The 23,804-nt window shown below is 47.2% G+C and overlaps 1 protein-coding gene and 2 non-coding genes across 3 annotated transcripts; all 3 read left to right on the forward strand.

Annotated features, from left to right (window-relative positions):
- Positions 1-616: 616 nt before the first annotated feature.
- On the forward strand, positions 617-20,405 carry LOC119391252 (uncharacterized). The gene is made up of 5 exons (XM_049415214.1): positions 617-710; positions 10,414-10,583; positions 13,110-13,226; positions 18,343-18,555; positions 19,425-20,405. The coding sequence occupies exons 1-5, from the start codon at positions 617-619 to the stop codon at positions 20,403-20,405; spliced, it is 1,575 nt and encodes a 524-aa protein (XP_049271171.1).
- Positions 7,420-7,491, forward strand: Trnae-uuc (transfer RNA glutamic acid (anticodon UUC)). Its single transcript has one exon. It is a non-coding gene; the product is annotated as a tRNA-Glu (tRNA).
- Trnaq-uug (transfer RNA glutamine (anticodon UUG)) lies at positions 7,498-7,569 on the forward strand. Its single transcript has one exon. It is a non-coding gene; the product is annotated as a tRNA-Gln (tRNA).
- Positions 20,406-23,804: the final 3,399 nt, after the last annotated feature.

Below are 23,804 nucleotides of genomic sequence, written 5' to 3' on the forward strand. Positions count from 1 at the left end.
AACTCCGGCGACTTTTTGACCATGTCAAAGTAATGGTGCTTTTATGTTCCTGAGACGCTCCTGTCACGGATCCGATCGCAGAAATACTCGGCAAATTGGACAATCATTTTAAACAAGCAAGAGAAGCGCTACACCGAAACCGAAACCCAACCGAGCAGTACTGTCTTCACGTGAGGTATAAGTCGGCAAAAACAGGAAATCGTGCAAGGCATGCCGGTCCCGCCAGCGCGTAGTATGAAAGCTACGAAAGCGGCGAAGAGCAGACGCTCAGGGGAAAGGTGACCCTGACGACATATATCCCCCAGGCAAAAGGCCTGGGAAGGTTGGGTAGGACAATTTTGTCCCACCGCAACAGTGAAAAAGGGGTTATGTGTGCAGTTGTCGTTTTTCCATAAGCCAGCGTCATCACGATGCGGGGTTCACCCCTTGTAGAGTCTGCGGCGTGCAGTTCCCTTGTGGAGCTGCCTTAGCGCCAGGGGATGATATACCCCGGTAGTAACCCCGGTAAACGAAGGGTAGGCCCCCCGCGTCAGACATGGCGTAACCCAAATCATGGATGAATCTGATGCGACTTTTCGGGCCCAGCTGAGCCTATGCCGCCAGGAGTGCTCTCCCCATGAACCGTTCCGAGGAGCGGCGCAGCAAGACTGACATGGCGCCAATCCAAGTCAGCGTCGCCACTCGCGGTCGCGTAGAGCAGACAGGCCCAGGTACGCATTTGGGCCGGTTGGTCCATGATTAACTGTAGAAAACAGCGCTAAAAGACGGGACGAAGAAAGGACATGAACCAAGGCGCTAACAACCAGCGCCGTCAGCGCCGTGGTTTGTGTCCTTTCTTCGTCCCGTCTTTTAGCGCTGTTTTCTACAGTTAGCCGTACCATGTCTGTGACTGACCGTGCTACGTGCACAAGCTCCTCGGAGCTGTCGGAAAATGACAACTGCGATTCGGACGCATTTGGAGGCCAACTAAAATCGCCATTCCCCTTCGATGAAGTAGAATATACCTGTTTAGTTACTTGCTTACCTGGTTGCACATTCCACCGCCGGGTGGCGCCACATGTCCAGGCGGCTCAAGTTTGTGGGGCCGCGATCGGGTAAAATGCTATTGCTGAGAAGTTTGCGGACTAACGAAAACTTCTTAATATTGCTATGGGAGCAGTGCATAAGTTTGGCAATAGCGGCGTTCAGCATCACGTTGGTAGGACCGAAGGACTTTAATATAAGCCAAGTACGAGCCACCTTTCGCACGACGCGCAGCTCACCGTATACCGATAAGCCCGGTCACGGTGCACCCTCTATACATTACGGAAAGTGTTTCCGTGCCGAAATATTGACGCAGGTGCTGCAGATGCTGCAGTGGCACCTCGGTTTTGTAATTTCTGATTTGGCAAAAATGACGTCACACTCACAATGTTGCCAATAATTCTGGGAAGCAAGTTGGAGAGGGTCGGGGCAATCAATAAAATTCATTTGTAATGAATCTGCGTATCTCTCCAGCCTGTAATTTGGCATAAATGACGGGAACGTGAGAAGGAGCGTACCCAACGAATTTTATTGAAATCGACTGACCTCGAAAAATCGCCGTAGTTGGCCTTTAAAGCGAGGCTGTTTAAGCCGGCCGTAAAAACCTTTAGTGTGTACAAAAAACTATCATCATCATAAACAGGTGTGTGCCACAGAAATTGGGCAAATCTCACGACTCATCGCTGGTCCACTAAAAATGAAGAAGGCATCAGACGCGCGGCAACCACCAATTAAGATTTGTAGACAGACGTAACCAGTAACTGAGGAAAACTTTAATAAACAATCGGAATTAACCCAGTGATAAACACCGTGGCCGCACGTTTCAGATTCGCTGAAGCATCTGTGCGCAGTGCTTCAGCGGCACGTACAACGAGAGGATACTATAGGGAACGGGAAAGGCAATGGCGGCTGCGAGAAGAGCCCGAAGCGGTGAAAGCCCTACGCGAACGACTACGTGCCCGTAGATCTACATGGGAGGTGCGAACGCTCGGTTTCAGCGCGAGTTTCTGTCTCTGGAGTTTGGACATCCGTGTCGTGTCTGGGACTGTGGTTTAACTCGAACCTCTCTACGCTGAGAAGCAACATAGAAACAACCTAGCATCACCTAGCTGAAGCCTAGCAACAACCTAGAAGCAACCTAGCATCCCTTAGATAAAGCCTAGCAACAACCTAGAAGGAACCAGATTAGACTTAGAAACTGTTTGAAGCCTTGCGCGACTTAGGGCAAGCTTCGCCATTTCTTTTTCCTTCTCACTCAATTGCATGGATTCCCGAACCCCCACCCCATATAGTTTTCTTCAGCTCACGTGGTTTTGCGAAACCGAACTGAGGTCGAACGGCGTTCATGCCTTTTCTTCCTTGCTGTGTGCCGTTGTTATGCCGTTCGGGCACGAATTATGATGAGCTGTTTGTATATCTGTAAAAATCACACAGCATTATCCCAAGTACGAAAGTAGGGGAATTGTCCGAGGGGCTCGTTTTTTTTTTTGTATTATACAAATGCGTAATTCGAATGTTGTGGGTTCGGATCCCACTGAAGGAAAGGGTGATTTTTCGACCACATTTATTTCTTTCAATTTAAGCGTTGCCAGTTATTTGGACTACAGTCGAAATAACTGGCAACATTAAGTTTAGCACCCATAATGTGGACACTGCGCGTGAAAGTGTTATACGCGTTGATTAAACTATTTTGTAGTGGTCATTGCCCACCTGGAGTCTCTCTCTCGCTGCTAGGAGGCACCGCCTGCGGGCTGGCACTCGTCGCGGCCATGACCGAAGCCTGCCCTGCACCCTGGACAAAGCGGGAACAGCGTCGCCACTCTGCAAGTTATCGGGACCGCGGGGAGACAGCCCAATGTGGATAAGTGCCCCTTTTCGCAATCGATGCCGAAGTTATGTTCGTGCCGACAAACACGGTGAAGGCTGCGCGCGGGAACGTTCCATTCTTCATCGTCCGTCTCGTTCGCGCGTGAACATTATTGCCTTTGTTTCTTAACTAACGATGCCCATTTCAACGTACTATTAGAAAAAGGACTGCGTGTGAAAGGCTCAAATTACTCTATCTAATAATTAATGAACTGGTAAAAATGAATAAATCAAAGTACATAGAAATAAATAGTGGGGAAACACCAAGACAACGGCATGGGATGTAAGTACATACATACCTCCGCCCAGATCCCACAATGATTCCTTTAAGCCCAGTTTCTTTCCACGGGTGATCAATGAGTGAGACAGGCTGTCAAACTACATTGTTTTATCTGAATGTGCACCTTATTCTTCAAAAACTTGACGCAGTGCTCCAGGATGTTGCATAATATCTTATGCTTGCTTGCTGTGCTTGCGAGTAAGGTGTCTAGGATATCTTCTCATTGCTTATTTTTTATACGTTATTTTCAGATTGTTTGTATTGGGCTGGTTGGTTTGTTCCTCACTAACCTGGTGCAATCAAACGCGGGGGAGCGGCCATGAAACGGACAGTAAATTGTTTAGAAATTCCGAAAGTCGCGGGATCGAATCCCGCCCGCGGCTGCTGCATTTTCGGTGGAGGCGAAAATGTTTGAGGCCCGTCTACATAGATTTAGGTGCACGTTAAAGAGCCCCAGGTGGTCGAAATTTCCGGAGTCCTCCACTATGGTGTCTCTCATAATCATATCGTGGTTTTGGGACGTTAAACCCCAGATATTATTGTTTTAGAAATTAAATTGTTTTATATTTTGAATATTTTCAGACATAGACAGGTTACAAAATAACTCACTGGTATAATGAAGGAAAAACAGAAATAACTGTAATAGACCAACCTGAAGGTTTAGTCTTTGAATATTTGTGTGTTTACTCCTTCTTCCACCCCCCAAATGTGCCTCACAGTAGAGTAAAATGAAAATGAAAAAAAAAAAGACTAGGCCAAGAAGCAGGCGCTGTCACCGTGATGACGATGATGCTGGAACGTTAATTCATGCTATCAAGATGGTGACGAACCATTTTTCGAAGGCACGTACCCACCGTGGGGTACGAGCCGAGTATGGCGGGCGGCAGGAGGCATATGAAAGAATGCGTTAAGCGGGGCAATGAAATAAAATGAAATGTCCAATAAAACGAATACTGAACGATCACGCAATAAGGCTAAGCTGATTGAGAGTATGCATGAGATAAAAACTTGGAGGTCGTTTTAGCTTCGCCTTCAAGAGTAGAACGCCATAGCGTAATCGGGCCCCGTGCGCATCGCCTTTCAAGTGCTAGCCTAGCTGGCCTAGCTTCGGTTGTCGGTGCATGCCTCAACCGTGCCGTAAAGAAACGAACGACTGTGCGCGTAACATTGGCCGTTTCAAACTATCATAGAATGCTTACTGCGCGTAGTACATTTGTTAAGTGCCCACTACGCCATAATTCTTCCTTTTGCGAATCAGCGAAGGGCCCACTACTGCGTCCGTAAGTCAACACAGCTTTGTAATGGGTAGACCTTTGAAACACCCACTAGTTGCGTAATTCATGTTTCGACGCCTGGCGTGATTCTACGCTTTTGCCACGCATTATTACATGCGTTAGACACACTAATGTCATACATAACATTCATATAGTGTTTTTTTTTTCGAAGCAGTACCAAGCGATAGCGTGGCTCTGTGGTAGAACACCTGTTTGCCATTACAAAAATTGGTTTCACCTGTCTGCCACCTATGAGTCACCACCCAGTCACCCCAGTCACCTCCCTGTGGACTTGACCTTTCTGCAGACCTGGTCTGCAGATTTTCTGCAGACCCCAAACAGACTTTTCTGATAATGTGCGCCCAGAGTGTGTGCGTGTGAATTTATATAATATATATGTATGCATCTATATATTCTGGACCATGACACATTTCATAATAATGATTAAATGAATTTCACCTTTCAGTCACCCACCAGTCATCCCCATATAGACCTAGTCTGCAGATTTTCTGCGGACCCCTAGCAGACGGCAAAGCAGACTTTTCTGATAATGTGCGCCCAGAGTGTGTGCGTGTGAATTTATATAATATATATGTATGCATCTATATATTCTGGACCATGACACATTTGATAATAATGATTAAATGGATTTCACCTTTCAGTCACCCACCAGTCACCCCCATATAGACCTATATGCAGATTTTCTGCAGACCCCTGGGAGACGCGGCAAGCAAACTTTCCTGATAATGAGAGCCGAGAGTGCGTGCGTGTGGATGTATATATTATATAGGTATGTATCTATATATTCTGGATCATGACACATTTGATACTAATGATTAAATAGATTTCACCTTTCAGTGACACACTGATAGGGGGTGACAGAAAGTCTGTCACTTGTCTGTGTTCACGTGCTCTGGGTTGTTCATGGTCTGCAGAATTTCTGCAGAAAGGCTGCAGCTTTTCTGGAGCACCATGCGACAGCCTGCCAGCTGGCAATTGGAATTCGCTAATTAAAATAGCGTTGCACATTTGGTGGGTGTAGATTAACAGATCTGTGTGTTTTATGGCTACCTAACATCCAGCATAAATTGACATGCATTCTGTGAACGTGTAAATTTAAAATTTTGAAGCGTAGGAATTTCTCCACCGGCACTGAATGGCAGGTCAAGATACCATGGCTATGTATCCCGTGTGGTCGGTGTTGGGTTGTGAAGCGCGAGTGTGCGGTATTTACTTTGCCGTTGTTGCGTGTACGCTGTGGTCGTGTGTTGGTGGGTGTTTGTACGGTATTCTATCCCTGGATGCTGCATGTTACCTGACTCGTGGTGCTAACGCAAAGGGTAGTTCTTATTATTTTTTTCATCCGCGACAAAGGTCCGCACATATTCTGCAGAAATGCTGCAGAAATTCTGCAAACGCTCTGCAGACATTCTGCCGGCATGCTGCATCCTGGCGGCTACAAATGCTCTGCAGACTTTCTGCAGAAAGGGTGTTCCAATTGCCTACTGGGAGGTGACAAGGGGTGACAAAAAGTCTGTCACTTTTCTTTCCGCATTCCGAATCCGGGGTGACTCGTGGTCTGTAGAATTTCTGCAGATAGGCTCTAAGTTTTTTTGTAAGGGGCAGGCGGCCTGGGTTCGATTCTCACTCAGACAGAACTTTATTATTATTTATTTTATTTGAATCTTTCTCGATTTTTCGGTCACAGACAAGATGACGATTTTTCGCCGCCGACGACACCGGAATTTCTGCGAAAGGAGCTCTCTAACGCTATCGCGTTAATAACGCAAGAGGTAATACAAAATCTGAAAATAAATATAAATAATTGCTTTCACGCAAGCCGGTTATTCTCCTAATTTCAGCATGCCTTCGGATCGAGCTTTGCCAACAAACCCTATTTACCGCCATTGTGAAGTTCACCAAACACAGTTGGAGGCGTATTCTGTGAAATTTCACTATGTGGGCCGTCCATTTCGGTGCCCACTTATTGGATGGAGCTCGAGAGCTGCAGAGACGGCGGCAGAAGAGCGTCGACCCGTTGTTCTGTTCGTTCTTTCACCCGTCTTGTCGTATGCCCTGCTTCGCCGAAACGGACCGGCCAGTTTGTGGACTCTCGCGCAATGCCACCCGTGGTCCTCCGGATTCGGACGAGTGTATATGTAATATAATTAAATGAAAAGTAAAATGGAATATCAATGAGAACACTGGTGTGCGAAAAAATAGAAAACACGAGAAGACACCAATAATGACATTTAGAAGAAAAATGTAAATAAATAAGTAAATAAATGGTCATTGTGCATGTGCCATAATCAACTTTTTATAAGCGACGTTTTTCTTTCTGCCGTTCGTGAGGTTTGTCCCCGCGATCGCAACTAACCAAGAGGAGCACCAAGAGAAGCTGCAGAGCAATCGCGTGTGAAACTGCGAAATACTCCCGAAATCACATATCGTCGATTCTTACAATCACTAAATTATCAGAGCGTCACAATAATGAAAAAAGTAATTGGTGCTGTTCAGCGTCTCGAAGTTGCGCAGTGTGGTATGAGGGTCTGTATATAATGCAGATGACTCGATATTAATCTTAATCGGCTTGCCATTTCTCTAACGGCCACTCGTAGAATGATTCACGGATCGTTTCGCATTTCATTTACCCATAGAATCACAAGCCGCGGCTGGGTCTGAAACAGACAACTTTTACTCAGCAGCGCGATGTAGTAATGAGGCTCCACGCCGGCTGGCGCTATAGACTTCGCTATAGAAGGGTACAAATAGCGAAAGACACGAAAGAAGTCGCGCGTATTCCGTGTAACTGCCCGAGCCGCGTGACGCGCACCATCGACGCGTGACGAAAGCGTGGCTCGGAAGCTGTTGCTACTGCTGCGGTGCTATCTCCGTTGGCTGGCGAGCGTTTTTATGACGCATGTCTGCTTCGTTTGTGGATTATATGGGCCCCCCTCGCAGTCGACGTAAACGTGCTCCGGCGTGGTCTAGTGGCTAGGATACCTAGCTTTCACCCAGGAGGCCCGGGTTCGATTCCCGGCGTCGGAAGCGGTTGGTCTCATGGTGTAATGGTCAGCACTCTGGACTTTGAATCCAGCGATCCGAGTTCGAGTCTCGGTGAGACCTTTCTTTTTTTTTTTCCGTCGGGTCCGTTTTGCTTCGTCAGTGCACCTCAGAATTATCAGCACTTCTTTAAATAAAGCTCGTTAATACGAACTAATTCCACAAGGGCTTGTGGCTTGGCTTGTTGGCACTTAATTAAAGCGCCCGCGAAGAGCATTGACAAGATTTCGGCATAGTTGTGCCCTAGGTGGTAAAACTAACTGTTTAAGTAATTAGATAGTTTTATCTTGTCCACTTTCTACACAAATGCAAGGTTACGTTAAATGCGGATACACTAACAACGCTGGTACGACATCTTGCGATAACTTGAGCAAGAATGCGTGAAAGGCTTCGTGTTATTACGGTGTTCCCGTAGGGGAAATGTAATACAGAAGGGGGTGCATGCATCTCAAGTGCATCGCCGTAGACGCACGCAAAAGCGCAAAACTTGGACTTTGTTAGCGCATTCCTAACTACGCGCCTTCTCTAAGCGCTGCGTTACAAGATAACATCACATGGTGACGCTTGTGGTAACCCACCATTCCGTGTCAATAAAGTATATTCCCCCTATCACTCCGTGCGTGGTAGTTGCGTTTTCAGATAAGCTATAAAACGCTCCATTAGTTGAAACAATTGTCGACACCTGTGTCTCCATGCAAGAAGCTCTGTAATGTTTACGAACTATTTTAGGCCACGTTGTGTAAGTGAGTCATTCAAAACTACGGCCGCCAGAATCAATCGAAAAAAAAAAATTGTCCTTTGTTTCGGTATCGCGTGTTGTTTCGCCGCATTTTGGCCACTATGCGCGACCAGGCACGTCATAATACGGAAAAGGTTTAGGCTTTCGTCAAGAAATTCTTGGGGAAATATTACTTGAGAAAAAAGACGAAGAGATTTTCGTGCGCGTGATAGTGATGCAGAACTATCGGTAAATTGACTATCGAGAGTATCGATAGTTTTTTTTAACTATCGATAGTGTAAACACACTATCGATAGTGCTACTATCGACAAACTATCGATAGTGCAATCAGTAGTACCATCGTTAATATTACTATAGTGATATTACTGCCACGCGTGTTTATTGCTTTGTTTTGACGTATTCGGGCTTCACCCACAAAGACTGTTAGCAACGTCTGACGCAGACCACGCCGTAATGTTTGCAGTCTTGCTACAGCATTCTTCACTGACACAACCACGTGATAATAATATCGATAACGGTGTGAATAATGATGCGGTTGCTGGCCGGCTATATTGCCAAAACATTTGCGATAGCCTACTACTAGCTTCGCTTAATTTATGAGCAATTTTTGGCAGAGAAATGAATTATTTCCGCAGTGAAAATGGCGGAATATATCCATCAATGAATTCGTATCCAAAAGCAACCAGTTACACCTTACAATTAACTTCTTGATATTTTTTATTTGAAATCATAAAATGCAATATCAATTTGAAGCCACCCAGTCCCACCACATGTAACGGCTTCTTTTCCGCTGCAGCTGAACAGTTTGACTTTATGATCACGTGTCAGCAAAGAACACTGGTGAAGAACACAAGCATGTCAACTTTCTTGCGCTTCAGCCTGCTCCTCCGGCTCCACTGTGTACCACGCGCGCGGGGAACCAAGTTTACTCTGCAGTGAGTCCGTGCTGTTGATTTTATAGATATCGATAGTACCATCGAAATTTTTTACTATCGATAGCGCTATCGATAGTATTTTTTACAATCGATAGTTCGATAGTGACTCAGCTATTGATAGTATCGATAGTACCATCGATAGTTCTGCATCACTAGCGCGTGATCGTTATGAGCAGCGTTTCTTGGCCAATCCCCCAGAGTGGGTGTGAGTCATTCATAAAGGCAATAATAATAATCATCATCAGAAGGAGAAGAAGGAGGATATCGATTGGTCCCCAGTACGTCGACTCGTCAGCTCTTGCGAAGTAAACCGGCGAACGAGTTTCTCTGCTGAGGTAAGTGATGCACATCATACGTAACCTGCGCGTTAAAGTGCTTCTTGTGCATGCCCGGGCTAGGTTAAGCATGGTTGATAGGGATAAGTCGTTCAGTGGTAGTGACTGTACCGTATGATGAGTCAAGAATTTGAGCAAAAACTCTTGCGGAATTTCCGGGAATTGTTACACTGAACGTCTTTCTTTGATTATTTTCAATTTATAAATACTGGAAATCGCGGCTTTAACACAAGACAAAGAAGAAACACTGAGAAACGGGGCCACTCGCGACTAAGCTTTATTGGGAGTCAATAGGCTACACATATACACCCAATAAAGCTTAGCTGCGAGTAGTGCTTGTCCTATGTGCGCCAGTGTTTCTAGTTTGCCCTGCGCTAAAGCCGCGCTATCCAGTATTGATAAGTATGAACCAACTAGCCCAACAACGAATTTTATAAAATGTTATTTTTATGTGTGCATATTGGAGCGCATTTACATTTTTTTTTCATGTATATTCTATTGAACATTTGTCTATGCTGTTGTGGTATACGGTACTTTCTTTCCTGTTTGCATTTTTTAAAAGTATTGCGCCTTTCGCCCCTGTATTACAGCAAGGTCAAGACTTCAACCGCGTAGTACTGTGAAAGTGCTAACAAGGACTGTTAACACACTGTACATAACTTATGTACAGGCTGTTTCACACTTAGGGGAAAACTGAGAGCACATTGCAATGAGCTCCAAGTTTTCCCTTAAGTGTGAAAGAGCTCGTACATGAAGTATATAAGCAACAACAGACGACATCAGGAAAGAATGCCGTGTCATATGTACATCCGGATAGTATAAACACCCAGAAATGTAGTGCACGCAGTGCAGGAACTGCGACGTTTGGTAAAACGTTCAATGTGCGTTGCACTTCCAGCCATCGCACGGAAACTACGAAAGGGAACTTGCGTCTCCAAAGAAAGCGCGCCATTCGTGAAGAACTGCGGCTCGGACTGCGAGGAAGGCGTCATGGCGGCTTCGCGCAAGGGAAAGCAGACTGCCACCCGCCCAATAACGCGCACACCTCCCGAATCGGCGACGCAAACTGTAAGCGTTTAGCCGTGTTCGTCGTTGTGACGCAAGTGCAGTGTAATAGTGGCACTGTGCCTTTTAAATATCTATCACAGCCAGCGTTGTTTATCGTTATTGTCGATGGTCTAGATTCCTAAATCAATATTACATTAGATATTTTTAGACTTGAGATCTCAGGCCTTGGGTTCTTTGGGATTGTTGGGTTTGCGTATGCTCGCTGTAGATGTGTTTCAGATTACGGCTTGTCCTCCGTAAACCCAAACGCAAGTCAGTAGCGCTCGGGCCTTCGCGCGATCACCGCAAATGAGCTTTGGGAGTGGCTTGGGACCCTTGTACATAGATTCAGGCGCACGATACCAGTTTTGGTACTCAGAATGTTTTACGCCTGCAAATAAACAACTGAATTGAAAAAAGAAAATGGATTCAACTGAAAAAAAAGTAGGGAAATGATCCGGAGTCCTCCACCATGGCGTGCCTCATAATCACTTCGTGGTTTTGGCACCTTTAAGTTCCGATGTCGTCCCTCAGGCTCGCTGCTTGGAATACGCGTCGTTGCATCCCTCCTCTGGAACCGCTGTTGGGACTCGGGTTGCGTGGCCGGTGCGAACACGGGTGTGTATCGTGCTCGGAGTAGTCAGTAAGGGCAAGGTGAAGAAGGAAAAGATTTTATGTACAGACTATTTACATATTTTCGTTCTTAAGCAACATGACTTCCAGCCCGACCACGTCGGCTGGTTCGACTCGGTCGACTCCGTTCGAGTCGTTCTCCTTCTTCCCGATCGACGGACCGGCACGGCCTTAAATCCTCTAGCCGTCCATTGTCCTGCTGACCGTCCGCCGGTCGCAGGTGTCGACTCCCCTCTGCATTCTCCGAACTCGGCTGCGCCGGCATGAGCAGCATGTAGGTGCTGATTTCCTTCCGAAGGTGTCGACTCTTCTCCGAACTGGGACGCGCCGACATCAGCAACACGCAGGTGTTGACCCTTCTCCGAAGGTGCCGACTCCTCTCCGAACCAGGTTGCGCCGGCATGAGTGCTCCCTCCATCGCCCTCAGGAATGCTGTTCTCAGTCGTTAGGCAGCGTTAAAGCATGACGACTGGTATCAGCTGTCGGGGCCGGCTGGGCCAAGACGCCGTTTTCCAGGATTCCTCTTTGTCGGAAAGTCGGCGACATTGTGGCCTTTGTGCTGAGGCACAACAGGCTTCTTCACATAATTAACCAAGGGTCCGTAAAGGAAACGCTTGTTTGAGGGCACGGCAATAAATCTGTCATCAATGCACGCCCAAATTCATGTACCCGAACGCCATCACACCCCCACCGCTTTTCCCTTTCGCCGCCCATCCCCCTCTCTTCTCCCCCCCCCCCCCCCCAAATAAGAAGAAACACATGTGTCTGTGTCGGGAGTCGCACCATTGTTTTCTCGCTCAAGGACAAATTTTCATAGCCAGCCAGACACGTAGGTCATAGAGGTAAACACAGCCTTAATCTTAACTAGCAGGCCACAGGAATGTTACGTAGAGTTAATTATTACACAGTTGAGCGAACACTTATTCATCACTGCTCTTTTACATTGTCGCTTATAATATACTTGTCATGATCATCATTTATTAAATCCTTAAAGGCCCTATACAAGGCATTACATAAGGGTGGGGGGGGGGGGGAACAAGTAAATATCATAAGGACATGTCATGATACAAATGCAGTGCATAAAGGACAACAGAATGAAAGAATCGACCTTAGACATCGCTCACCGTAGTGTTTTGATATCGACTCTTGAAGGCGACGTTCTTCTGTGTCTCTTCCATCCTTTTTCTTCGAGGTATGATGTCTAAGCAATAATTGCCGACCGAATTTAAGTACCGTACTTACTCGCACACTACGGGCACTAGCTAATCTTGCTAATTTTGGCCCTAGCTAACCTCCTGCCACAACCACGACGTAGTGATCGGACTGTCTGGCTTTTTGAAAGGGAAAATAGACAACCACCCATTTGTAGCACGAAGCCACAAGGAAATCCACACAGATTTCTCAGAAATAAAGCCTCTCAGTCGCCGAAAAATTCGTCCTGGTCCGGGGTTCGAACCCAAGGACTAACGCCTTTCCGGGGCGGTCGCTCTACCGCCCCGGAAAGGCGTTGGCCCAGTTGCTTCGAGTTGTCGATGAATTCGCGCTCGCGCTGCCAATTGCTAGCTTCCTGGTTAGCTCAATTGGTAGAGCGACCGGCCCGGAAAGGTGTTGGTCCCGGATTCGTACCCCGGACCACGACGAATTTTTCGGCGACTAAGCGGCTTTATTTCTGAGAAATCCGTATGGATTTCCTTGTGGCTTTGTGCTACAAATGGGTGTTTGTCTATTTTCTCGTTCTTAACCTTTCCTCCACCTTGCGGGATTCCGCAGAACTGATTTTTGATGTCTGGCTTTTTCTTTGGGCTCTCTACTCGCACGAGTTGTTTTCTTGGTGTTATAATTGCGCCTATATATACACAGGAAGTCGTTCGCGGACTTCGCCTGTGCTATCTGCGAAGGTGGCCGAACTTCAAGGGCTACGGCTTCGACGTGAAAAGCGACGAAAAGCGCCACGGATTCGTGATCGACAGACTCGACATCCGCAGCCCCGCTGAGCTGGGCGGCCTGGCCAAGGACGACAGGCTCCTCGAGGTACGTACAGTTTATGCCCCGCGTTTTTTTTAATCGCGAAAGTGGTTAGCCCTCAAACTCCCTCGTGGGATTCAAGGTATGAATATTTTAGGGGCGAAGCTCCTTAAGGCGGCACCCGTTCGTCCCTCGTAGTCGTAGTCGTAGTAGTCGTAGTCGTAGTGCGTAACCAGTCTTACGCTTTAACCTCCAAGGTGGTGCCGGTGGGAGATTTTTCCTGTGCGTTGTTGAACAATAAAAAATTCGCAGCGTGCGCGTTAACTAAAAGCCGAATTCTTCTGTCTCTCATTCCCCATTAGCAGCCATTGGCATGTTCCAGTAGGAAACGTTAGTAGAAGTAGAAGTGTAAGTGTTAGCTAAAAGCCGACTTCTTCTGTCTCTCATTCCCATTAGCAGCCATTGTTTACCTCCAAGGTAGTACCTGGTGAGATTTCTCCTGTGCGTGATTAAACAATAAAAATTTTGTTCAAAACGCCGTTGATTGATGAAATAAACAAACGAAAGACGCCAGATGTTTTGTAAAAGCAAAACGAAAGAACGCCAGATGTTTCTAAAGCAAAACGAAAAGACGCCAGCTGCTTAACGAAAGACGCCAGATGTTTTCTAAAGCAATGGTTTTCTAAACAATGAAAATTCACAGCGTACATGTAAAATTAAAGTGAGCTGCAAGTCGTCATAACTCATCGAACCTTTAGTATAAACGCGCCCGATCTCACGTCGGTGATGATGTACTGGGCAGAATTCACGGAAGATTCACGGTTTACCGATGAACCTCCGCAGCTTCGCCCACTCATCATCATTCACTCCGTGGATATGCTGTGATTTTAACACGAAAGTGTTTTATGCCGGGGTCCACCAAGACTTCAGTGACGTATTTCCGTCACGGAAATGACGTAGAAAAAATTTACACGATCAGATGTCAAAGAAAAAAGGTTCTGTCAATGGGCATCGAACCCACGACCGCTCGGTCCGCAACAACAGATGCCGGGCACGCTATCCACTGCGCCACCGCCACAGTCTCTACAAGCTTTACAAACGCGCCTTTTATATCTACCACTCTCCCGGTCGGCGGGATGGTGTTGCCTTCTGGGAGCCGCAAAGTAATTCGTCATTACTGTGGCCTCCGCGATTAGCACCTGCAACGCGTTACACGTCCGTCCCATTCGGCGTTTTTTCAAGAGAAGTTCAATTTTGTCAATGCCTTAACACACCGCGAGGTGGCGATCTTAGACCAAGCGTCGTAAAAGCGTCGGCCTCGCTCATAGCATCTGCGACGCGCGCCTGCGTCACCTGGCTGTAACACCGAGTTAACCGCTGGCGCGCTCGCCCCGAGAAAAATCGCGGCCGGGCTACCGGGGCGGCAGGACGCGCTTTGCGTTTACCTCTAGTCCGGCCGTGGTGTTCAGTCACAGTTTAACATGCCGCGGAATGGCGACCAAGTTCAGCGTCCAATATGCGACGCTCTTCTGGCTATCACACCTCGTTCTCTGATTACGCTTTCACCGTTAACTACTACAGCTACCACAAGGGTTTGTTTAACCATTTAACATGGACGTTAGTCGTCGGGATGGAGATGTACCACCAATCATCGAAGTGGGTGCATCGACGTTAAACGGTGCTATAATAATAATAATATCGGGGGTTTAACGTCCCCAATCCACGATGTGATTATGAGGGACGCCGTAGTGGAGGGCTCCGGAAATTTCGACCACCTAGAGTTCATTATATGCACCTAAAGCTAAGTACACGGCAAACGGTGCTATCAGTATACATTGTGCAAACTCTCTTATATCAATTCAGTTATTTCTGTAAACATTCAGTTACTTCTGTAAGGGCACGCTTTACTTTCGTGTTATTCCGATTCCTATGAAGGAGGGATCAACCATCTTTTTTTGAACAGGGGTTGCCGCTGGATCCTCCAACGACACCCCATGTTCAAGAATATTCATATCTTCAGACCTCTATTTTCTCCAAGGAGTTTTCTCCTGAACTCCTGCTTTGTTTGGAGTCCCGTTACGCAAGGCCAAAGCAAGGATGAACGAAGTATTCACGTCACCAGCTTTCAACGTGTACTTGTACGGAATGGCATCTGCACTGGCCCTAGAACTTGCGCCGGTCACCGACTTTTGTTCCCCACGAAATTGCGCAGCGAGACAACACACTCGTAGCGTCATCACAGCAACAAATGCCTAAGCCGTCAGGCGCTTTATTCCTTTACTTATACACTACAGAAAAAAGCTTCGCTACATGAACTTCAGGAAAAAAAGACATTATTGATCCCTCCGTCATAGGAATCGGTTTAACACGAAAGCGAACCGTGTCTTCGCAGGAGGATAGCTGATTGTTGATTGTACATTGATGTATGAGAGCTTGCACAATGTCTATTGGTCAAAAAAAAAAAAAAAAAAGAGGAGGGTGACCTTATTTTTAGGTCTGGCGGTCCCATGCCGCCAATTTCCCACAGGGTGGGTGCCCTCCCAAGCGACTTTGAACTTCGTTCTGCCGAGCACCAGGCCGGAAGTGCGCTTGTACCTATTTTACCGGTAGGTACCCGGCGGCAGCAATTCTCTGCCTCCCACAGCAGAGGCTCAACTATTTCACCAAGGCTGTGGTGGGTAAAGGTGCACCCAGGGGTCTTTGCAGAACCTTATGGGGCCACCTTTCGAGATGAGTACTCAGAAACAACCGAGCGCCAGGTCGGCGTACTCCTCTAGCCATTAGGAAAAACCGGTGGGTTCCCGGTCGGCACTGGGAATCGAACCCGGTACCTCCCGCATTGGAAGCGGACGCTCAACCATGTAGCCACCGCTGCCCCGATGACTAATGCCAAAGATCACGACTGAGCCCTTGTGGTAGCTGAAGTAGTTAACATACATCTGGACGCAGCATAAGCTGAATCCCGCGCCATGATGACATCAACAAGCTCATAACACTGTCACTCAATTTGCACTCATTCAAAGCGTCGTCATTTCAGGAGAGAAAGGCCAAGGTGTGCGCTCCCCTGTAATGGGGTAACCGACGCCGATATTTTTGGTAACTTATTTATTTGGTAACTCGAGGGTTCAAGTAGTTATTTGTTATACACTACTATGTATTTCCCGCGTACTATTTTCTTTGGAGCCCTATGTACTCCTACGGAAAAAGCGCTACGCTATAGACACACAGACAGACACATATCGCGAGGGAGTAGCCATCGAACGCCAGAGCATTAAAAAGATGGTCTACGCGAAATACAGGTAAAAGCTTTGCGAATAATTCTAGAGACCGCGCTGTTACAAAACTAAACTAATTTTTGATGCCTTCAGGTTTCATCCAATCCATGACATCTATAATTAACTATTGCTGGAGCGATGTTTCAGCGGCAGGAAACATAACGATTCATTTCTGATTTAGTTAGACCACCACATATCCATCCATATAGTACACGCGGAGTACATATTTGGAAAATCCCTTACGCACATGCTAATTGCGGCCACGAAACGATCTCTTACTTGTCCCAGTAACAATAAGCTCTACGGCGTCATAAAATATACCGCATTTTTTTCCTACGAACTCTTTTTCATGCGCAATATGCAAACACTGTATATTATTGCGATAGTAATTATATGTGCACTCCATGTGGATTTTTGTCGTCGCAGTCGCCGTCGCCGGTAGGTTTAAATGATAATAACAATTGTTGGGGTTCTACGTCCCAAAATCACGATATGATTATGTGGGACGCCGTAGTGGAGGGCTCCTGAAGTTTCGATTACCTGGGGTTCTTTAACGTGTACCTAAATGTAAGCACACGGGCCCCAAGCATTTTCGCCTCCATTGAAAATGCGGCTGCCGCGGCCGGCATTCGATCCCGCGACCTTCGGTTCAGCAGTCGAGCACCATAACCACTAGACCACTGTGGCGGGTAACATGGGAGGTTAAGTATAAGGTCCAAGGGCGAGAACATCGCCTGGCGTCGTATGTCCTGCGTGCGAGTGATAGCTTGCGAGGGCAGTCGATGATCGCGGCTCAAGCGAAGAAGAAACGTGCCGTCCTTCTTGAGAAAGGCCCACGGGTAGTCCCGGAGAGGGGATCACGTGGCTCCAGCAAAAACTGAATACTTTGAGGCGCAAGGCGCTGTCGCGCGCGCCCTATCTTGACGGGAATTAGCAGAAGGCTCATAACTTTGCACGTGCTGTGTTTTCACGCACTCAGTTTGCGTTGAAGCGATAGACAACGTGAAGATGACTTCGCTTGCTGCAGCGGCTGCTTTTGCTACGCCAGCGTTATGTCGAGGTACGCGAGATAGGATGCTAAAGGAGCAAGCTGCTATCCGGACTTCGTATAACGTTCCAATTTGTTGCTATCGCATTCATTGCTTCGCCCTTGCGGCAAAACTGTGACTTTTTTAGATGTGAAGCATCTTATGGTGGAGTTCAATCCGGTGGTGGTGTGGTGTGCGGCGTGACCCTCCTTACTGCGCATGCGCAGACCCTCTCCACACACCTCCTTTCCACTCCTTCTCTCCCCTCCCCCTCTCCACACTTTCCCTCTCTCCACTCCACTCCCCTCTCCCTCTCCCTCTCTACTCCCATTCCCCCTCTCCGCTCCCCCTCTGAAACGCGGGCTCGACATGCCGAAACGCTGCTTCGCATCGCCTCATGGTCCCCTTTAGCGGAAGATGGTGTGATTTTTTCTTCACTACGGAGTCCGCCATTAAACAAGATTCCAGTGCTGCTGTTGCTCCGTGAAACGGGATGAAAGCGGCCGCGTAGTCTTTAATGACTTTTTGCTCTCACCCCGCAGCATTCATGTTGGACTGTTTCCCTGTATTCTTCATGTTGGAATGAGGAAGTATTGTTTGTTAACGAAACAAAGGTTTTAACACTCACTTGTAAAGCTTCGATGCTTTTTTTTACTCATCAATTGTCAGACTGGCTCACCACATCCATGACTTTCGGTATGGCTGTACTTTTGTTGTTTTCAACAGATAATTATTTGATGTCTAAAGGAGATAGAACTAGAAGACCAATTGCCTTTCTTACCAGCGTCCTGATAGGTTTCGTTATTCTCCAATTGCTCGATGCTTGTACGTTCTACCGCGAGTCCGCCCGTATTTTAAAAGCCTACGTGCGAAACGTAGGTCAACGGGACGTCCGTGGAAGGCAAGACACACCAGGAAGTACTCGACCTCATCAAGGAAGACCCGGTCAAAGTGGACCTGCTGGTCATCGACAAAGAGACGGAGCAGCAGTTCGCGAAACGACACCAGGTTCCCAGCAGAAAGTCGTCCAAGGTGGTGTACAAAACGGCTCCCAGTGAGATGCCGATCTCTCCTCGCGGTCAAAAGCAAGTGGTGAGTCTTACGTTCTCAAGCCTTAATATGACACCAAAGAGAGAGAGAGAGAGAGAGAGAGAGAAATCAGGAGCCCTCGCACTGTCCGGAAAATGAGGGCAAGTGAAGCTTTGCGTTTTGTGTGCCTTCTCTTTCTTTCTTTCTTTCTTTCTTTCTTCTTTCTTCTTTCTTTCTTTTTTTCTTTCTTTCTTTCTTTCTTTCTTTCTTTCTTTCTTTCTTTCTTTCTTTCTTTCTCATTTCGCAATGATCCCTCCTAATACTTCACGCCGGGAATCTGACCTCCATCCACGTAACAGTTCATTTGCTATAGGCAACAACGACGGCCATACGTCATTACCCAGGCAACACTGAAATCTGGCTACGTGAAGTGACAAGTGACCTTGATGAAAGATCAGACTGCCATATCGGAAACGGCAGATCGCCGGCAAGCATCCCGATCGAGAGGGCATCATATATTGGAAAACGGCGCATACATTTACCCACGTGAACGGTGCACCGTCGAGCTGCGCCGGTCACATGCGTAATTTGTGGCTTTGCGTACGATCGCCGGCGCCGGGATCGCCGACGCCAAGATCTCTGAGTTATAAAAACTTCACCTAAAAATGTTCGGCAGAATATTACAATTTGTAACACTTGAAGGGAAAATCCTTCTGCACACACAGTAACGCGTTAAATCATGAAGTCATGCCAGACTTCTTGCAAGACATAACGGACGGCTGTGTAAGATACACGCGTTAAATTACCTTGATGTTCTCTGGAAGTTGCATTCGCAGCCACGTGAGCAGCCACGTTAAAGGAAACAAGCAATACACATTATAGGAACCAAGTCAAGCGCTATAAGACGACTTTCTGTCATCGCTCCTTTTCAGGTTGTCCGCAAACCACCTGGGGCTTCCAGTGGCTCCACCCATATCGTTGCTATCCAAGAGCTCTCCACCGAGCATATTCCGCCCGCACCCGCCAATGTCGGCAAGCCAGGGAAAAAGGGAAAGCCGGTCAAACCCGCCAAACCGAAGGCGGCGGCCAAATCGAAGGCGGCCGCCAAAGGCGGCACCAAGACCAACCCCGCCGAGGTGTCCAAGGCCGAGGCCGAGCTGCTGAAGAAGTTTGTGCTAGCGCGGGCAGCAGAGAACGCCGACGCAGACAAGGGCGCGGACGACGCCGATCAGCAACCGACCGACAGGTTCGAGGCCTCGGAGGACGTCATTCCCGGGCAGGCGCGCGATGAGCAGGTCGGAACCTCGGGCAACGCGCCGTCCGCGTCACCGTTCTCGCCGGGCGATTTGGATTACTACGGGGGAGCATTCGTGGACGACGCGGCGACTGACGCGGCCGGCTACTACTGGCCCGACGAACAGTACCCCTGGGCTCCTCCTCCGTCGCCCATGTACGGGCAGCAGCCGTTCAGCGTGCCCGCGTCGCCACCGTACGCGCCTACCGTTTTCCCGACGTCTCCCATTTCGGGTGCCGGCGCCTTCATGCCGTACTCGCTTCCGGGGTCGCCGTTCTGGTCGCCGCCGATGCTGCCGAGTATGATGCCGTACCAGACGCCCTACATGCCCCTCGTGCCGACGCCGGGCTTCTATGGTTTTCCGTACGTGCCGCCGACTTATCCCGACTTCACTCCCTATTCGGCCCCTTTCCCGAGGTACCCGCACTCCGGCGGCGAAGCCAACCAGCGCGAAGAACCGGCTGGAGAGGGTGCCGATATGCCGCGGCATCAGGCGGGATCTTCAGGAAGTCACAAAGAGGCGAAAAAGCGTAAGGACAAGCCGGCAAAATCCAAGGCTAAGGACCAGACTTCGCCTTCGGCTCGGCACCACGAACATAAGCCGGACAAGGGGCCTTGACGTAGGAAGGCCTTAGCGCTCGTTATATTTTCCTTCTATTCTTTTGTAGCCGCGGTGCTTACCGCTTCGACAACGCCGTTGACTTCGCCTTGTAGCAATGCACAGAGAAACTGAGCCGTGATTCGCTTTTTTATGAATCCCCGGCACGTAATATTTTTGCGACATATATAAGCGCATTCGGGAGTTGTGCGTTGTTTTCTAATCCCCTGTACGGCTGCTATTCGCTGAGAATTTTTCAGTGATGGCACATAAACCAGGTGTTAACCTGACTGGGAAATGACTTGTAGAGTATCGTGCTTGTACTCGAGAATTACGGCGTAGTGCAAGCACGCGGTAATGATATTGCGATTTTTGACGTAATAAGTGAAAGTGCTTCAAATTACGTATTAACTATCCATGGCTACTTCCACCAGGGATTCGTGAAGATTCATCCGAACCAGAATATTACTTCTAGAGGACAAATGTGAAAAGAAAGTGTTGCTGCTCCTGTGCGCCTTGCGAAACTAATTTAGTGTTGAAAATGACGTAGTTAGCTGATATGATGGTGACGGGAGCGCAGTTTATGCACTTTTATGGTGTTTAGTTTGTTAAATCCACCTACACACTCGTTGCATGCGATGTAACATAACTAGTTGTGACCAATTAGCAGCATGTAAAATGCTGTATATTGCTTGCGTGATTAGCGTTTTAGAAACCTAAACATACCATTGTTGTTTCTGAAAATATTTGCAACCCATAAGGAAGCATGGCGATGCGCCATGAGTGCGCAAAAGGTTATAAGCCGGTGGGGCGCACAACCATGAAAGGTCTGCCAGGGGCCATAGCAAAATGCGCTTGTGCATAAGGCTTGCGCATCGCGGTTGCTAAGGTTGATCGTACTGCGCTCAAGGGTGATTACCGCTTTCGCCTGATTTCTGAGAGCACTAGCTTGCATTCAGTGACCTTTAACGCTAGTGCACTTTATTTCATAGTCTGCATTATTAAATCACATTTTTCATTTACGTCAAAGGCTCCGTATGGGCCTGTTCCTGGTGAGGACTATGCCCGAACCTAACAGAGAAGCCACCATAGTCTGCATTAATAAATCACATTTTTAATTTACGTCAAAGACTCCGTGAAGGCCTCTTCCTGGTAAGGACTATGCCCGAACCTAACAAAGAAGCAGGGCACTTCGAACTATAGAAACACTAATGTCCATGACAATGGGATTAAATGGAAAGATAAGTTGACGAAGGCGGGATCCGAACCCTAGTCATCCGTACGACATGAGTGGGGCTTGATAAAATATAAGTTTCTGCGGCTGTCGTGGAATTGTAGCGCATTCATTGCGCAATAATATCTGTAGATAAAACAGGAGCATATAAGGATTCCCCCTGACTAGCTCAAATTGCTATTACATACAATATTCACGAAATTCTATATATCTACTTAATTTTTTGAAGATACTAAAAACACATTTACACTGCGGTAAAAGAAAGTTAAAGTTGAGCCACCCATGGAGAACCTATGTGACAGTAGCCAATCTTGTCGTTAGAAATACACTTTTGCAGAACATTCCTAACGCCGTCTAAAGTATTAGTAGCCATCAGACACCAACCGAATGAACGATATCAGGGACTGTTTTTTTGCTAGAGCAATGAAAACACTAACTGTCACCAAGCCTCGTGAATTCCAATAAAGTCACGAATGAAATGTACGGGAACTATGCGGTGGCACTGTAAAGCATGCAGTTGATACCCGAAAATCACCTGGATTTTACGAAGTCGATGCTTAAGAGTACGTAGTTTTTACTCCATCTGTCTGAAACGCTCTCAAGCAGTGTTTCTTTTTTCATTATACACAGTGGAAATGGTCATGGATCGGAGAACTTCTGAACACTCTAAAATGTGAAAGGGAGAGTTGTGACTGGTATTTTTCTACCCGATGAGTATTCGTTTGACGTGGTTATCCCGTTCACATCGTTCACGGGCCCATGAACTTGTAGCGTTCAGGAGAATTCCCCGCACTTTCATTGGATTGTCTTTCATGAAGAGCAATTATTTGTGACCTGATATCGCACAAAGATACGTTACCACAGATGGTACAACAAAAACGCTTCCTCAGGTCCCTTTTGTAGAATACAGTAATGACACCTACAACAGGATCTTCCGCAACATATCCACTCCATTGCATGCATCCCTCAGATAGAGTGTGATGGACTACTTCACCACCCTCACCTGCATTTATTTAATTTTTTTTTCTCATAACGAATACGCACCAGAGCAACCTCCTGGCTCAGGTATTTTGTCTGGCGATAGCAATAGAAATGTAATAGCATAGAAAAGCAATAGAAAAGCAACAGAAATGTAATGTAAACCAACTAAGCAGACAAACCGTTTTTTTTTTAAACACAAGCCATTGCTCTCTCTAATGCTTTGGCTTCCACAGGCTAAGAAAAAAAAAAAGTCATTTGACCTTTTTTTCTGTGGGAGTTCCGACTTGTTACGTATGTGACTGTTTAAAGAGACACGTGAAATTTCTTTGGAGATCCTTATGCTCTCGTCGGAGAGTCGTGCGACTCAAAAGAGAGTTAACGTGTCTCTTTAAAAGAGTCACATACGTGGCGAGTCAGGACTCGCTGGAAAGAGTCACACACCCTTACACTTGAGAGCAGACAAATTAAACGACTGAAAATTTATTCGGCAGCTGCGATCGGAGCTACTGATGAAACCTCGCCATCGGATGTTAATTAAACAAAACATTCGGGGTAGGCGGTACCGCTCCATGGCCAGAGGCAATGATGAACATAGTATCTGGAAAGGCGGCACCGTAGGCGGCGCTATGTTCTCATCTGTTTGGGATTGTCTACGGCCGCAGTTAATGAAAAAAAAATTTCATGACCACGGCATTTACGCCCCACGAAAGGTTCAGTGTATACAACATTGTGCTATGAAGCAAACTACTTCGAGAATTTTGCTGCCATACATTATGCATCGTTCAGGCGTCATCCCTTTCTTGGAAGAGAGTACTTGAGTGACGTACGAGATATACGAAAGCTATAGAAAGTGTGGAAGCGAAAGTGAAAAACGAGGCCTACATTTTACCGTATTTGACGCATGCACGGCTTGGGAGCTCTGTGGGAGCATTAGTCATGCTTCATGTGACTTCGATATAGTCAGCAGTATGCCTCGTGTACTAGCTAGTTCCCGGTATAATAACAGCAAAAATAAAGAGATACGAAGTTCGGCTCGATAATGCACCCACCGTGATGGTCTAGTGGTTATGGTGCCCGAATGTTGACCCAAAGTCGCGGGATCGAATCCTGGCCTTGGTGGCCGCACTTCGACGAAGGCGAAATGCTAGAGGCCCGTGTACTTACCTTTAGGAGCACGTTAAAGAACACCAGATCGTCAACATTTT

The sequence above is a fragment of the Rhipicephalus sanguineus genome, chromosome 4 (assembly GCF_013339695.2).
Source record: "Rhipicephalus sanguineus isolate Rsan-2018 chromosome 4, BIME_Rsan_1.4, whole genome shotgun sequence".
Lineage (NCBI taxonomy): Eukaryota > Metazoa > Arthropoda > Arachnida > Ixodida > Ixodidae > Rhipicephalus > Rhipicephalus sanguineus.

Coding starts and splice junctions, on each gene's coding strand:
- LOC119391252 (XM_049415214.1), top strand. CDS start 617: ATGAACCGTTCCGAGGAGCGGCGCAGCAAGACTGACATGGCGCCAATC. Junction 711..10,413: donor CGTAGAGCAGACAGGCCCAG/GTACGCATTTGG, acceptor TTGCACTTCCAG/CCATCGCACGGAAACTACGA. Junction 18,556..19,424: donor CTCGCGGTCAAAAGCAAGTG/GTGAGTCTTACG, acceptor GCTCCTTTTCAG/GTTGTCCGCAAACCACCTGG.